Source organism: Strongyloides ratti (assembly GCF_001040885.1).
Source record: "Strongyloides ratti genome assembly S_ratti_ED321, chromosome : 2".
In the NCBI taxonomy this organism is placed as follows: Eukaryota; Metazoa; Nematoda; class Chromadorea; order Rhabditida; family Strongyloididae; genus Strongyloides; species Strongyloides ratti.
This window is the reverse complement of record NC_037308.1, coordinates 10,860,033-10,877,244: the sequence shown is the minus strand read 5'-3', so window position 1 is coordinate 10,877,244 and position 17,212 is coordinate 10,860,033. Positions and strand designations below refer to the sequence as shown.

Sequence of the window (17,212 nt, the reverse complement as noted above, 5' to 3'; positions counted from 1 at the left end):
CAAAGCAGTTTGAACAAAACAATCTTCTATTATCAACAGGATCATATAGAAAGAAGAATAAATAAAAACGATATTTTATTTAAAATGAAAAGGAAAATATTGCCTAGATTTCATTGTTAAAAAAGTTATAAACTTTTTAAAATTTAAGAAATTTTTTTTATGTTCTCTTTATATAAACTTTTCAACTACTAATATAATTACTTTACTTTTTAATTTACATTTGGCTCATTTTTTTTTAAAATATTTTAGCATTATTTTTTGTTTAACTTAAATTTTCATCCCTACAATATTTCCTATATTATTTCTATTTTACAATTTTAAAAAAAAGTTTTACATTATAATGTAAAATAAGTTTAAAATTATGGTATCGGATTATTTAACATATATTAGATAATATAATATATGAACTTATTTTATCTTATTTCTTATAATATATTTGGATATTTTCTAAGAGAGATAATTTTGGCAATTTTAAATGCATATTATTACATAATTTAAAGTTTTAGTTGAGGTAAAAATTTACTATTAAGATATAAAAAAAGTCCTAAACTTTAAATAAAAATTTAATTTTAAAAATTATTATTTCTCGTCATTTTTAAATTAATTATATATATGTATTTTTATTTGGTTATTACATAATTTGGCAGCATTTATTATTTCTATGATAAAACTAAATCTATATTAATATACAAAATATATAAAATTATTATTAATGAAATTATGTATAATATAAGTCATCAAAAGTTAAAGGTCCAAATATATTTTGTCTGATAAGTGAACTTGGTTTTTGATCAGCAAGTAAAATATGATTATTAGTATCTGTTGAATCAATAAAATGAATTTTTTCTTTATGAGGAGATTCACTTTTTTCCCGTAGTGCTAATGTTTCACCATTTTCTATATTTATACTAACTTTTTTACCATCATTTGATATTAAAGCAGTAGATTTTAATGAATGACTAAAATTTTTACCTATTGATTTAAAAATTCCAGATGGTTGTTGTTTTTTTGATAATAATTCTGTTTGTATGGATGTTGATTCTTTACTAGGAGAAGATTTATCAATATCAATTTTTACCTCATCTTTTAAATTTTTCATTTTTTCAAATTCTTCAGTTTTCATAACTTTTGACACAAGTTCTTTAAATTTTTTTGACTGTACATCAATAACTACAGCATCTTTAGGTAAAACTGTAACATTTTTATTATCAGGAGCCTTTGCAACAGTCTTAGCAAGAGTTTTTTTATAAATTTTATCTTGTGAGAATATTTTAGGTTTTTGTCTCATGCAATTAAAAATGACACATAATCCAAATAATAAAAAGAATACTATAAATTTATAAATAAAATATTACTGTATATATTACCTATACAAGCACCATTCATAACTAAAAAACCAATTAACATATCAATTTCTCCACTATTTCTTTGAAATTCATCTATTGCTACAGATTGTGATTGATCAATCATTGTGTTAGAACTTCCAGAACTTAAAAAATGTTAAATTATAATATAAAATATATTTTAACAAATTTATAAAAGAATATATAATTATTAATAAAAAAAAAAAAAGAAAACTTATTTTAATATTCTATTTATTTGATTTTAAGAAATGATAAAAGAAAATGTGTAAAAAGAAAATTATATATAATATATTTATAAAAAGAAAGACTGAAATTATTACATTTTTTTTTCTAGTAAAACTTAAAAATTTGAGATTTTTCAAATGAGCATCTAAACAATTAATACGTAAAGTAGTTAACATATGTTTTAAGAAGACTGAGAAATTGGCATCAATTTTAGTTAAATTTAATGATGGAAAATCTCAAATGACTAGTGAATATAGTAGGGAACCACATCATTTGATAGTTTTATTCTAGTGAAACTACTAAATTATATAAAAAGAAAAATAATGAATTTTAGTATACAATTGTATCCTTAAAATTGTAGTATAAAGTTTTTTTATTAACGTAAAATAATTAAAGAAAATATTTTTACGTGTTTGATAGATGAATAAATATGTTATTTTTTAATAATAAAAAAAAATATAATGTCTTAAAAATTATCTATTAATCTTTATATATGTATGGATAAAACTTTCAATGTTATTATAATATTAAGAAAAAAAAGGAGTATGTATGATATTAATAGCTCATTTATTTTATTATTTTATTTACGAATTTTAAAAATAACCTTTTTTTATATTAAATAACAAATAAATTAAATATTATCAAGAAATAAAATATATTATTATTTTTTTAACAATATCTAAAAGAATATTAATTAAAATATAAAATAAACATTTTAAAAATTATTATTAGTATTGTTCAAAATGTTAATCTATTATTTATTTTAAATAAAATTGAAAATAATACTCTAGAGAAAAAAAAATTTTTTTTTTCCTATAATTGTTATCAAAAATAAAAATTTATAAGTTAATTATAGTTGATAATATATAATATATTGATATATTACAAACTTCTAGATAAAAATAAAAATAGTAAAAAAAGTATATATTGATATATTTTATATTTAAATTATCTTTTATTTAACAAATTTTTTTTATTATTTTATAATAATACTAAGACATTCATTGGAAAGAAAAATAAATTTTGTTATCTAATGTTAGTCTACACCAAATAATGTATTTTACTTATTTTTAAAAGTAGTTGGCACTAAAAAATTCTTTCCATTTCTAATAAAACAATTGGATTGTAAATGGTAAATAATATAAATAGTTAAATTTACCACTATTTAATTTAATATTTGTTTTTAATTTGTTTTAAAAAATTTTCCTTATATTATAATAATAATAAACTTACCTTGTACCTGCTGCCAGAAAACTTTCAACATACTCTGGCATTTTTAAAGAATAAACATTATTATTAGATGATTCTTTCTGTTTTAAAAAATTTGTAGTTTTTTCATCATTTTTCATTTTAAGAACATGAAGCAAGGCAACCTTATAACTAGATTGATGGTGATTTTTTGCCAAAGTTCCATTAGGATGGAGAAAAGCAGTTTGAAAACGATACATGATTTTTTTTTTCCTTTTCTAAATAAATTTATTTTTAATATTAATAATAATGAAAAAAAATATTAAATATGTATAAAAATAATAAAGTTATATGGATGAAATACTATATAAAGAATTAAATAATATTTTAATAATGTTAAACCTTTTTTTAACATCTCACTTAAATAACATCATAAAATTTGAAGTGTCAAATTATCCTTAGATATTAATGTTTAACGTTTAAATAAAAAGTATGTTTTTCCTAATATTTCTTGTACCATCTTTACAATCACTCTTGAGAATATTTGGAATTATTAAATATAATCATTATAATAAACTTTTAATTATCCCACTCATCATAAATAAGCCATCTATCATACTAAGATTTAAAATGTTTTTATATTAAATATAAATTTTATTGAAAAATATGCATACCAAATTATTATAAATTATTCACTTATTAATTCTATCTTTATTACATAAAAATAAAGAAAGTAAAAGATTAAAGTAATTTATATTTAAAAACAAAAAGAATATCTGTTCAATATTATTTTATTTTGTAATTATATTTTATTGTTAGTTAATATGATCTATAAAATAATTACTTTTATTTATTTCAAACATTAATTTTTTTTTTAATATTAATTAGTAATAATAAAATTGAAAATTATAATAAAGTTTATTGAACGTTAAAAGATTATAAATTCTTTTTTCAAGAAAATGTAAAAAAAAAATTAAAAGAAAAGATGAAATGAAGTGTGATTCATGATGAGACAACAAAAGAATATTTAATAAAAATAAAATAATAAGACTTATTTTAGTTTACATATAATACAATTTTGATGGATATTATATTCTGATTAAAATTTATCGCATCTATCTACATTTTATTAACAAGTAAATAGAAAAAACAATATTTGACTAATTTTTCTTTTTTTTAATATCTACTTTCAGGAAGATACAATATGATAAAAAAAAAACAAAATATTTAATTTATTGTTAAAGAATGATTACATAAAAGAAATCTAAAAAATATTTTCAGAAAAATAAAGTTTTAAATTATTTTAAAAGTTTTTTAATATATTTAAAGGAAATGAATTGTTTAAAATTTGTTTTTTGAAATTTTAAATATGCAATAAAAGTAATATTATATTTAAAACATTTTTTTTCAAACAAAATATCATTTTACAATACAAGTTTAACCATTTAAGAAAAACAAAAAAACTTCTTGTAAAAAATATTTTTTTTAGTAAAATGAAGTAATAAAAAGAGATAGTTATTTATGAAGATTAGCATAAAAGTATATATTGATATAAAAAAATTTTTGTCTAAAAATTATTGAGATAAAATATGTAATTCATTTTATATAATATATAATTATATTTAAAGTTACACGAAATTTATTAAAAAATTGTAGACATTGTCTGGTTATAAAATTTTAAAGAATATAATTTTTATTTTACCCATATAATGATTTAATTAAGTTGTATTAATCACCCTATTCATACACTTTTCATTCCTTTTAATGATTGATGGTAAAAAATACTTATAATTATTCACAAAAGATATGCCGAAACCTTATATTTATTAGAAGAATAATGAAACATAAAAAAAAAGATATTCATTTATGAGGTGTGAACTTAATACAAAGAAAATGAACATACACCTGGCACATTGTTTAATGAATTAGATATACTTTATATATATTTATTTATTATATTTCTAAAAAAATAAAAAAAAAAAAGTTAGTATAAAAAAAGTATACATTTATTTTTGAAAGTTAAAGTTATAGTAGTAACATCTTTTTACAAGAGTATCTCTCCAGACAATGATATTATTTATTAATCAATTTGTTTTTTTGATCATTCATTAGCTTTAAAGAGATATTTAACCTCTAATTCTATAACAATTTTGTATTAAATAATAAGTTTACACCAACATTCATCTATCAATTGTAAAACTATTATTTATATTATTAAACATTAAAAAACTTAACATTCCCACATTTTCCATTCAATGCATTTTTTTTTTATTTTTATTATTTTATTAAATAGGCTAATTCATTTTTCTTAATATCATTCTTTTATGGATTGATTATATAATTGAATTACTAATTTATTATTATCAATAAACTAACTTTTTATATAATATATAATATAATTTAACCATATACAATATATATTTTAACATTGCTCTTAATTTTTGTTAATAAAATATAGAAAAAAAAAATTATTATTTACAACATTAGCTTAAATATATTTATATTTGTTGATGAAATAATAAAGAAACAACTATTTTTAATTTTATTAAAAATGATTTTTAAGTTAATCCGTTTATATTTTAAAATATACAGCAAAACAAAATCAACATTCTTTTCAATAAAATTATATCCTAGGCAGCTGTACTATATTTAATCTTTTTAAAAATATACTTTTATATTTGTAATATTCTTTTGATCAAAATTTCACACTTAAAGTTATATACGCCTATAAACATTATTGTCATTTTTGTCTTCCTCATTCAACATAATATACCTTTTTATTTAAATCGGTTTTTTTTTTTTTTACTTTGTCGTTTCTTTTAATATACTTATTAGTCATGTTTATTTCATGATTATCTTGAGATAAAAAGGTTAACACCACTTGAAATAGATACATATGTAAACATTATATGCCAATCAAAATAGATACTTTTAATATGCCGAAAAAAAAAATATTTATAGCCTGTTACTTAATTTACTTGTAATATCCACCGCTTCTCGATGTATGTTTTTTTTTAAGTTTATCTATGACCTTCCATTTAAATATAAATTTCAGGATATTAATATTATCTTCTTATATAATTGTTTGATCTCACAAATCTTTTAATCAAATTTTTTTTTTGTCATATACTATAGTTATAAAATTTAAAAAAAAAATACAATTAAAAGGATTAATTTTATTGACAATTGTCTATTCATTTAATTTTTCCTCTATTAATCATTCATTTGGCCATAAAAATGTTATGATACATTTGATGAAAACAGTTTTAAATTAATTTTATTATTATCATAGTGTTATAAAATTTTTATTAATTAATTGTAATTATAAAATTAGTAAAAACGTACATTAAATATTTTTGTCCCTATTCATGTATCTACATTTAACTAATAGTTGGAGGCGGTCCCAGGAAAAAGCTTATGCTCTTCCTGACTACTTGATATCTAAAACACAGTGTTATGTTTATATATTATAATCAAATCAAAGATTTTCTTTAAATGGATACATATTTATAATTATATATACCTATTTATAAAAATTATTTGACTTTTTTTTTTATTATTGTTTTAAATTACCTGATGTCCTACAATTATTTTTAATTACTAAAGAACTACTACAATTTATTTTTTTATATATTAATTTTTTTTTTACCTTTTAAAATAATATACTATCAAAATAATGTTCTTTCTTTTTTTTAATTAATCATTCCAAAATTTCAATTAATTATTTAAAAATATATAATTAATCTTACTTTTTTTTTTTTAAAATTAAAATCGTAATATCCTTTAAACCAACATTTAACCTGATGTACAGCCTTCTTCTTTCTCTATACATTTATTATGATGATTCCATTCATCAATATTTGCTTTGTCTTCAAATATATTAAAAGTTATTTTTAAGGACATTATTTTTTGTCTTTCTTTTTTTAATGCCGCAACGTTTTTATAAACTTTTTTTTTTCTTAACATCTTCTTTTTCAATATCGTCTGATTGTTTTAATTTTAAAAGAATATTTAAATTATTATATGTAAATGTTTTTACAAATCATAGTTTGATTTATTATATATTGTGCTATATACTATTTGGCCACAAAATCATGAAAAGAAATTACTTAGGGCATTTACAAAAAGAGTTATATAATATATTATAATCATTATAATATCATCTTTTAATTTCAGAATTTTATTATACCGGTTGGTTTATTTCATTGATAATATATATATATTAATATATATATATATATATTTAATTATTATTGTTAAAAATGGAGGACTTTAAACTGTTATTTATAATTATTCTGTCACTATTACATGTAAGTGTAAAAAGTATTACTTTATTTTATAAACAAATGATGAATTGTGTGATCATTTTTTTTTTTTTCAGACAATTAAAAGTCAAATGAATGTTGGAATGGAAATAATAATTAATAATAAAGAATATGAAGAATTTTGTCAAAATTATACAACAAATGTTTATGTAACAATATCTGTTGATCCTAGAAATAATGATCAAAATTCAAAAACTGTTCTTGGGCAATATTTATCTAAACATTTATATAAAAAACTAATAAAAGCAAATTTTCAAGGAAACTGGACTAATCTGGTAATTTTTTATATCCTAAATTAAAAGTCTATAAAAATACTCATTATTTTAACTTTAATGGACTATAATCATTTAGAAAACCAATTTAATTAAATATTAGAAAGATGGTAAAAAAAAAAAAATCTTATTTTATCTTCTATATAATATCCCACTATTAAGTTGTCCTTGATATGTATATATGTCTTTATAGACTAAAATAATTCAATATTTCCGTTTCTTTAATCCATCTGCTTATCACACAAACTACCACTCGTCTTAACATCTGCTCCTTTGTTTACTGTAACATTCTAATATATTTTATAAGATTTAACTTTATATTGTCTAAGGGATATATTTTTAATTTTTAAAATAATATTTTATAATCAAAGATATCTAATGTTTTGATCATGTTTTATATACATAATTTATATAATATAATTCTATTATATTTTATCTTATCAAACATTTTACAAGTATCTTTTATTTATATACTTTTAAATTATATAAATATTATTTTAAGAATTAAGAAATATAACCATTAAGGGATACTGTATAAGTTGAATTGAAATAAGAAAAAAAAAATTATAATATTTAATTCTAACTGTGATAACGGCCTTATTTCATATGTTTTTTTTATTACTTACATTTTGAAACACTTTATTATCGCTTTTTAATAATTATCTTCTATTTATGTGTAACTTTCTCTGAATTAGGTTCATTGTTCCATTTATTAAATGCATTTTACATAATTATTATAACTTTTCACACTATTAACTCTGTTGATTTAGATATAACGGAAGTAAAAGTTTATGTTTGTAAACAAAAAATTACAAATTTATTTAATATCTTACTATAATCATAAATAAACTTTAATTTTAGAGTAAAACACTGCATACAGTAATTCAATCAGAATGTCCAATAATGAAATTAAAAGATTTTGTCATAACAATACCTCAAAATCTTGATTCTTCTGGTAATATATGGAAATATCCATCTTATCCATCAGACATTAATTTTACATTTAATTTTACCTGTATACCAGGAAGTTATGGACCAACATGTACAAAATTTTGTGAAAGTCCTCTTGATTCTAATTTACTTTGTGACTCAAATGGTAAATTAATTTGTAAAGATGGTTTTAAATTTCGTGATCAAGATATGAAATATTGTATACCAATTTGTCTTGAATCATGTCACAAAAGTGGTGGTAAATGTATTTCACCAGGTATATGTTTATGTAATGATACTAAAGCTAAAGAGGAATGTCAAATTTGTGAGGAATCTTGTTTGATAAATAAAGAATCATCAAATAATAATTTAATTTCAAATAATGAATGTATATATAATGGTGTATCTATTCCAAACAATAAAGTAAAAGAATTTTTATGTGAAAAAGTATTGTGTAATAATACAAAAATTCATATTATTAAAGATTTATGTATTTCACATAATTGTCGAATTCAGAAATCTCTTTGCTCCTCAGTAAAAGAATGTTTACCCTTTGAAAGGTATCCTGATTTTTGTTTATCTGGTCCATGTTCGTTAAAAAAGAAACAATATTTTTGTGATATGGTTAATAAAAATTGTACAGAATGTTTGTCATTTTCAAAATGGCTTTTAGAGGGAATGAAACATAGATCAAAAAATAAACTTTACTTTGTTTTAAGTGATTCACCATTAAAGGATAAGATAAAATTTTCAGATTTTATAAGAGAAATTTTTTTACTTCTACAAAAATCTAAATTATTTAATATTTTTATTTATTTTGACAAAATTACTATTAATAAGGTTGATGTAATTGTTTTATCAATATACTCTCCAACAATTAATGAAATAAAAGCAAAAGATCAAGTTGAAGGAATTTTAAGATTCTCACAAAGTCGAAGTTTATTAATGAAACAATTTAGTAAGTATGATTTGATAGAAGAAAAATTTCAACAATATCCTGAACAAAAAAGTCAAAGTATAATAGAATCTATTTATTCTTTGGTATTTCATAATTATACTGTTGTTTGGTTATTTTTTTTTATTGTATTATTCATTATCTTATTGATTTTTTTTCTTATTGTACTACTAAGGCCTTTAATTTGTTCTAGGATAAAATTAAAGAATGTTGATATTCTAGTGGTATCAGGACCATTAATGGTGGATAAAAGAAAACATTTTATGAAAACAAGACCAATTATTAGAAATAGTTCACCACCACCAAAATATAAAGAAAAAGAGAGTGATAAATTTATAGTGAATAATAATTCAAATGAAACAATATAAAAGAATTTAAGAAGAAAAAGAATATTACATTTGTATAAAAAAAAATATGGGTTTCATATATATATATATATTTTATGCATTGACAAAATTAGATAGAAGCTCTGCTAACCTTTTGGATTTTTAATTTAAGCAACGATGAAAGTATTTTTTTTTTAATCAAAATTACAATATATTTATTTATATATATTTTTACCACAATATTAACCTTTTCATGAAAATAATGACGGTCCCGCTAACATTTATATATATGTATATATATATATATATAACATGCTTACTTTCCTAACATTTTCAATGAAGTATAGAATGGAAAACGATACATATATAATCATATAATATATTTTTTCAAATACCTAACATCTTTAAATATATGTTAACTTTTTAGTTTTTGAGCTTTTATGATATTTTAAAATTTTAATTAATTTATGATAGTTTTATACATAAAATATTAACATTTTTCACTAATAGAAAACTTTAAAGGGCAAACTAAATACCCAATTTCTAGGAATACACTAAAAATGCAAAAACAAATGTATGCAACAATCATTATAATACCAAATATCTTATTCATTTGCCATCGTGATAATCCTACGGAGAATATTAAAATTAGAAGCATAAGAAAAAGTAATCCAACAGAACATACAAGACCATTAGAACTAACTGAAATAGTTTCTATACTTTTTTCACCATCTATTTGGTTTTTCTTTATCCAATTTACAAGAAAATAAAGTAACCATGGTATTGGTAATCCAACACAGACATCAAAAAGATTACTACCAATACTACTACTTACTGCCATATCTCCTAATCCTTTTCGTGCAACTATTACACTTGTTATTAGATCTGGTATACTTGTTCCTGCTGCTAAAATTGTAAGACCCATTATTTCTGTTGGAATACCAAAGGTGCTTCCTATTCTAGCTGACCACCAAACCATTAGATATGAAAATAAGGCTATCCAAAGAATTGAACCAATAAATGTTACCACAACATATTTTTTATAACCTGTTCTTCTAACATCAGGAAGTGTAAGATAAAGTGAATATGTTATTGGAAAAAGTATTAAATAAACTAATTGTTTTTGACGTGTTTTTGGCCATGTTAAATCTAATGGTTCATCATCTTCTTCTTTTATAATATCATCATTATCATTAATATTATTATTATTATAATTATTTTCTTCATCATCTATTGTATCAGATGACTGTGGTTCAACAATAATAGAAACAACTGGTGGAGCATTTGTTATTTTAGCATGTTTTTCATCATTTTTTGGACGATTATTTTTTTTAATAGTTGTACAGTCACCAACTTTTTTAATTTTTGGTGGATCAAATTTTTTTTTATCACCATCACAATAATTTAATGTAGCATTTTCTGGTGCTGCTTTAACAATAATTGTCTTAGCTTGTTTATCACCACTACTACTACTTTTTCTTCTTCCACTTTTATGTATAGCATGACCATCTTCAATACTTCTAGATGTTTCATCACCTATATCAAGTGCCATTTGTGCAAGACTTTGCCTAAAAAATGTACCCGCATGTAGTACCGGAATAGTCGCTTGTTCTGAAGATGGACTGACTGTTTCATGTGATGTACCATCAGAATGCATATCATTTGAAATATTTTTTATCCTTGCCACTTGAAATGAATTTCTTTTTTTTTTAATTGCTTTATTTATTAATTGTTGATCTTTATCAATAGATTCTTTTTTAATAATTGGACAAAAAAATAATCTTTCTTTTACATAACATTCAATTGATTCATTATATTTCATAAATATTGCATATAAAATATAAATAATAAACAGTATTAATGCTTCATACCATAAAATTTTTTCATCAAGAAAAAATATTACAAGAAAAAAAAGTGAGGTAATATAAAAAGTTATATCTCTAAAAAAAAGTATAAGCATATTTAATTTTAAATTAATTTTACCTAAATAATGGCCACCAGGTCAATTTAAGAACTTGTTTTGAAAATAATGTACAAAATGCCAAAACACATAAAATGTTAAATGTAGCACTTCCTAAAAAATTTTTTAAAAATAATATCATAATAAAATAAAAATTACATACCGACAATTGTACCAATACCTACATTATTTGAAGTTATAAAAACTCCAAACACACTGGTAAAAAATTCTGGCATACTGCCACCTGCTGCCATAAAAGTTGCACCAGCAACATCATTTGATATTAGAAGCATTTCAGTAATAACTCCTAAGGCTGGAACAAAGAATTCATCACATACTATTGCTAAAGCTGTAAACATATAAAATAAACCAATTACATGGAGAATGATAGCTCCATTAAGACGTTGTTGTTGTGTAAATAAATCCTCTGGAAATAATGAAACTTCAGTTGTTGTTGTATTAGTTGGATTTTTGACTGATAATGGACATCCTTCTAATTTTAATGATTTCTCAGTATCATATTCATAGTCAGAATAAATGTCACGTTTTTTACGATAAAATTTTGATATAGGAAATAATAATTTATAAATATTATTATTTTTGAATATTTTTGATGAATCTTCCTTCTGATTACTAGAATCTTTATATATTTGTAAAATATGATTATTATTATTTTTTTCTAATTTAATATTTTTAAAATAATTTAAAAAAATAATATAGAATGAAAGGTAGAAAAATGCAATAATAATAAGAATTATAAATCCAAACAATACAATCTTCCTCTGAATTCTCCTTCTTTTTCTAAGAAAATGAAATCTATTTTGATAAATAGAAAATTTTCTTTCATTCATTCTTTATGAAAGTTAAAAAAAAAGAAGAAGATATAATTCTTGAGTTTAGTAAAATTTTACCTTAAAAAAAGTATTAGTTGAAATGAGAATATAAAAGGTATATATGGACACAAACAAAAATTGATATAGATAAAAAATAATATATAAATATAAAGTTATATCATCGAAAGATGTTAACTATTTAAAATTTGTCTCTTTAAGAATTGTGATAATATATGTTTCAGTGGATTAAAACAAATGCATGTCTAATATATAAAAGTCTCTTTTCAAGTTTTTAGGTGGTAGGCAAATGGAAGGAAATCATGAAGAGGATGTTTCCCTGATAAATAACGGAAATATATGCTTGTGTATATACTCCTAAAATAGTAAAATGGAACACCTTTAAAAAATAATTTTTTTAAATATAGTATTTTTTTATTAAGATAAAATCAGTGTAGTTTTTGCTAATAAATAATGATTTTATTTAAAAAATAAATACTGAACATATAAACTTAAAAAAATATAGCCATTTAATATATTGTATATTGATAGTTTTATAAACAAATTATTTTTATTTTTTTTTTTAAATTTAAAGAAATGACAAATATTATTTTTATAAATTTTCTTAAAGTAAAAGTTAAAATTATCAAATTCTTTAAAAAAATTTTTCACAAATATTATATATAATTTTTATTATACTATAAAACAGATTTTATAAGAAATATAATTACTTGAAAATTTTTAACAATTTATTTAAGTAAAATACTAAAATTGAAGAAAAAATATTTTTGGTTTGTCTTTTGATACATAATAAATTAAATATATTATAATCGATAAAAAAAAGACCAAAAAAATTTATTGAAATTATCTATTACAGAAAATATAATAAAAATTATATAAAATTTTTTTTAATATATTTTGAAAGATATCAATCACTTATTTATAGACATTACTTTTACACACAATCAACAAAACATAATCGTAATGAATATATAATTGAAAAACATATGAAACTCGGATATTTTAAAAAACATTTCAATTTTTAATTCAAGAAATATTTATAAATATCTGTATTTTTTTTTATCCAAAATCCTGATTAATACTTGACTTATATTAAATATTGCATGAGGCCCGGAATTTCTAAAATGTTGATAATGTTGAGTATATTACTATTGTTATAAATGTTTATATTTAATGAATTTTTTTTTAAAATGATTAAAAAATAAAAAAATTTGCTAGAAAAAAAAATATTAACAATAAAAATAAATGCATAAAAAATGAGTTGATTACCTAAAAAAGTTTAAAATAAAGATGTCATGATAATTTATATTGTAAATGGGGGACATTTTTTTTTTGTTTCAGGATATAATTCATCTAGTCTTTTATTATATTCATTTACAACAGTTTTCATACGTTTATATATCCATTGTCTAGCTTTAGCAGTTAACAATTTAGCATTTTCTTGTTTGATTCCTATATGATACATGAAGACATCATTAACAACCAAAAAACGATATCCTTTTCTACACATTGTCCATCTCTTTAAAAATAACATTATTTGATAATTAAAGTAACAGTTAAACAAACCAAATTAGTATTATCTCTTAATGGATATAAAAAATTTTCATCATGAAATGGTATACTTTTTGTTGAAACAAATTGAGGTTCCCATGCAGCTCTAGAATATTTTGCCTCAAATTGAATTGTTGGATTGTCTGAATCTTTAGTATTTATCCATTCATATAAACCAGGTATTGCATGGCCCATCGGATAATATGAATGAAAAATATTTGCTTTTTTTTTACTCATTAATGAAAATAAACTTGTTTTATTTTCTGGTAAATTTGTTACATTTTCATCAACTTCAAATATCCTATATACTAAAACACTATTTTCATCTTTTTTTAACTCTTTATTTGCCACTTTTACCATTTTAGCTTCAAAATTTTTAGAAAACATATGATCAAAATCAGCCAAAAGAATATACTTTGTAAAAGTCATTTTTCTAGCTATATTTCTTACAACATTTACAGGATAATTAATCATATTTTTAATTTTTTGATTTTCTGTTTGTTTTTTAGAATGACATATAGATTCCAAAAATTTTGTATCATTACAATTGATAAGAGAAAAATAATCATTAATATTTGTATCCATATTTCCATCTAAAAAAGATGTGGCACGATAAATAAAATGAATTTGAGATTTATCTTCAATATTAGGAATTTTTTTCAAATTACAATAAGTACACAAAGTTTCAAAAGAATGAATTTTATTTGTATGAAGAAAAATTCCTAATGAAATTGGTCCATCCCAATTTTCAAGTTGTTTGGAGAAATTTGTGGAAAAATAATCATGACTACAATGGAGAACTAATGTAATTCTTTCTTTTTTGAAATCTGTTTTTGGTTTTATAATATTTGGTATGAAAAGATATTCTGAATTGTATATAACAACTCGAGAATCTAGAAAAAAAATTTAATGCTGAAAAAAATAATAATTACCTTTAGGATAAAATGGTACAGAATGATTAGCTATAGAAGATATGATAAATGAAATCAAAAGAATATGTAAAAAGAAAAGTGTATAAATTTCTCTACAAATCATTTTGAATCATTCAAATACACAATTTGAAAGTATTTTTATATTGAAAAGTAGTAGACAAATGCCTGATAACTTTTTAAAATATTTTTATTCAATTGTAAAATAATCTAACAATTTTTCATCAATGATTAAAGTACCCTACAAAAAAAACAGCCATGAAAAATTATTAAGAAGTGTTATAACAACTTTTTCCCTGAATAAAAAAGTAGTTTATCTTTTGAAATAGGAAACAATTAAATGCTTTCTTTCTTTTTTGTTAATTGGCGTCTTTTTATTAAATTATTACGCTATCCTCTTTTTCATAGAAAATGCCAGACATAACTTGTGACTGACTAGGAAAGTTTAATTCTTTATATCATTTTAACAAATGAACTTTTCCTGAGTGCATAAAATAATAATTTTAATAATGCTTTTATCTAGTCAAAAGTGATTAAACTTTTTTAAATGTATTAATAAGATTAAGAATAACATTATTTAAGTATGTACTTCTGATATATTATTAATGTAACAAATATACTAAACTTTTCCATTCAAGAAATTATGACGCCAATATATTATTAATTAATTAAATATTTTCTTCTTGCGTGTAAAATAAGGATTATGTATTTATCAAGTATTTAACAAAATTAATTATTTATAAGTAAAAAAAAAAAAATTTTTATTTTATATAATCATTGAATACATTTAAATTATATAAAAAAATTTTTTAAATTCATATCATTTTTTAAATTATAATTATGTCTTTTTAATAGTTATTTATTAAATGTAGCATAGAATAAATTCTTTTGTCACACAAATACACACCTACTCATTATGTTTATTTTATTTATTAAAATGATAATGTCATTTTATTTCCTTTTATGATAAATTATTTGTTTAACTCAAATTTAATAAAAAAAATTTATTAAAAAGAAAATAGAAGAAACTGCCAAATAGAAAAATTACAACATTTTTATTCATGATAAAATATAATATGTAAAGTAAAATAAAATTTTTATTAATAAAATATTTTTAATCTTAATAAATTATTTGATATTTTAAAAATTAAATTTAATTAAATCATAATTTTAATAAAAATCACAAATAAAAATTAATTAACATGTTATTTAATAACAAGTATTAACAATTCTTGAACAAAAAAAAAATTTTCTTTAATTATATATTTATAATAATTAAACAACTTTACGTCAAGTATTTTACTTTAATAACTATTTTATATGCTACTTTTTCAATCAAAAAATTTATTAAAAAAATAATAAACTTGTACTTCATACATTATCAAAAAGTTTATATTTTATATTTAGTTTATTTTTTTTAACGAATTAATTAAAATATATAAATTAAACAATAATGTCAATAAAAATACTGAAAAATCACATTAGACATCATAGCTTAGATATTGATTTTAACTATTGTAAAAATTATAAATATTTGAAGGTGATTTATGAAATCTACAAAAATAGAACGTGAGTATAATGTTATGATAGAAAAAAGATAAACATTTCTACTAAACATTGACACGTAGTTTCAACTAATAATTTGTGATATAATACAAACATAATAGATAAATATATATCAGAGCATTTATGTTATAAAATGAGAGCAATAATTATTTATTTAATATACACTTTTTTGTAACACCAACAAAATATTCAACATTTATTTATTAAGGCATCATTAATACATTAACTTTCATATTTATATCTATTAAAAAGCAATTAAAATATGAATAGTAAACTTTCTTTTTTATTTAAAAAAAATTAAAAGAAAGTTAAAGATATAAAACTTGATTAGATTAATGATTTAAAATAAGCCAATACTACTTTTATTATCATATTAAAAAAAAAAACTATGATGCTAAATAATTTTAGCTCATCAAAAAATTTGTTTACAGAACTTTGTATTTACAGTGTGACTTTATAAATATGAAATTACCACTTTTCAATGTATTACACCAAATATACATGATGTTGACAAATAAAAGAATCTAATAATATACTGTTTTTTTTATATGGATTCAAAAAACCAATATAATTATAAAACTAATTAAAAATACATATGTTTTACTTTTGACGAGACCTTTGTTAAATATCAAAATTATTTTGCTACTGTTTGATGGTGATAAAAAATCCCTTTTAAAAATTGAATTTTGTAAAGAGACATAATATTATTATATTTATAACCTTTTTTCCAAAAATTATCGTTTCTCAGAACGAAACTTATTCCCAGTAAG

General features: G+C 20.0%; 4 protein-coding genes across 4 annotated transcripts; 1 reads left to right on the top strand and 3 right to left on the bottom strand.

Moving 5' to 3' along the window:
• Window positions 1-718: 718 nt before the first annotated feature.
• SRAE_2000346400 (Hypothetical protein) lies at window positions 719-3,037 on the bottom strand (the record flags this gene model as incomplete). Its single annotated transcript, XM_024654659.1, has 3 exons — window positions 719-1,329; window positions 1,368-1,489; window positions 2,823-3,037. 3 exons carry the CDS (start codon window positions 3,035-3,037, stop codon window positions 719-721), a joined length of 948 nt encoding a protein of 315 aa, XP_024508009.1.
• Window positions 3,038-7,039: 4,002 nt separating this feature from the next.
• On the top strand, window positions 7,040-9,457 carry SRAE_2000346300 (Hypothetical protein; the record flags this gene model as incomplete). The annotated part of the gene is made up of 4 exons (XM_024654658.1): window positions 7,040-7,087; window positions 7,159-7,377; window positions 8,236-9,262; window positions 9,453-9,457. The coding sequence occupies 4 exons, from the start codon at window positions 7,040-7,042 to the stop codon at window positions 9,455-9,457; spliced, it is 1,299 nt and encodes a 432-aa protein (XP_024508008.1).
• A 618-nt stretch (window positions 9,458-10,075) lies between these two features.
• SRAE_2000346200 (Sodium/potassium/calcium exchanger 1) lies at window positions 10,076-12,396 on the bottom strand (the record flags this gene model as incomplete). The annotated part of the gene is made up of 3 exons (XM_024654657.1): window positions 10,076-11,525; window positions 11,569-11,659; window positions 11,709-12,396. The coding sequence occupies 3 exons, from the start codon at window positions 12,394-12,396 to the stop codon at window positions 10,076-10,078; spliced, it is 2,229 nt and encodes a 742-aa protein (XP_024508007.1).
• Window positions 12,397-13,699: 1,303 nt separating this feature from the next.
• SRAE_2000346100 (N-acetyllactosaminide beta-1,3-N-acetylglucosaminyltransferase) lies at window positions 13,700-14,982 on the bottom strand (the record flags this gene model as incomplete). Its single annotated transcript, XM_024654656.1, has 3 exons — window positions 13,700-13,915; window positions 13,963-14,840; window positions 14,880-14,982. The coding sequence occupies 3 exons, from the start codon at window positions 14,980-14,982 to the stop codon at window positions 13,700-13,702; spliced, it is 1,197 nt and encodes a 398-aa protein (XP_024508006.1).
• Between the last annotated feature and the right edge of the window lie 2,230 nt (window positions 14,983-17,212).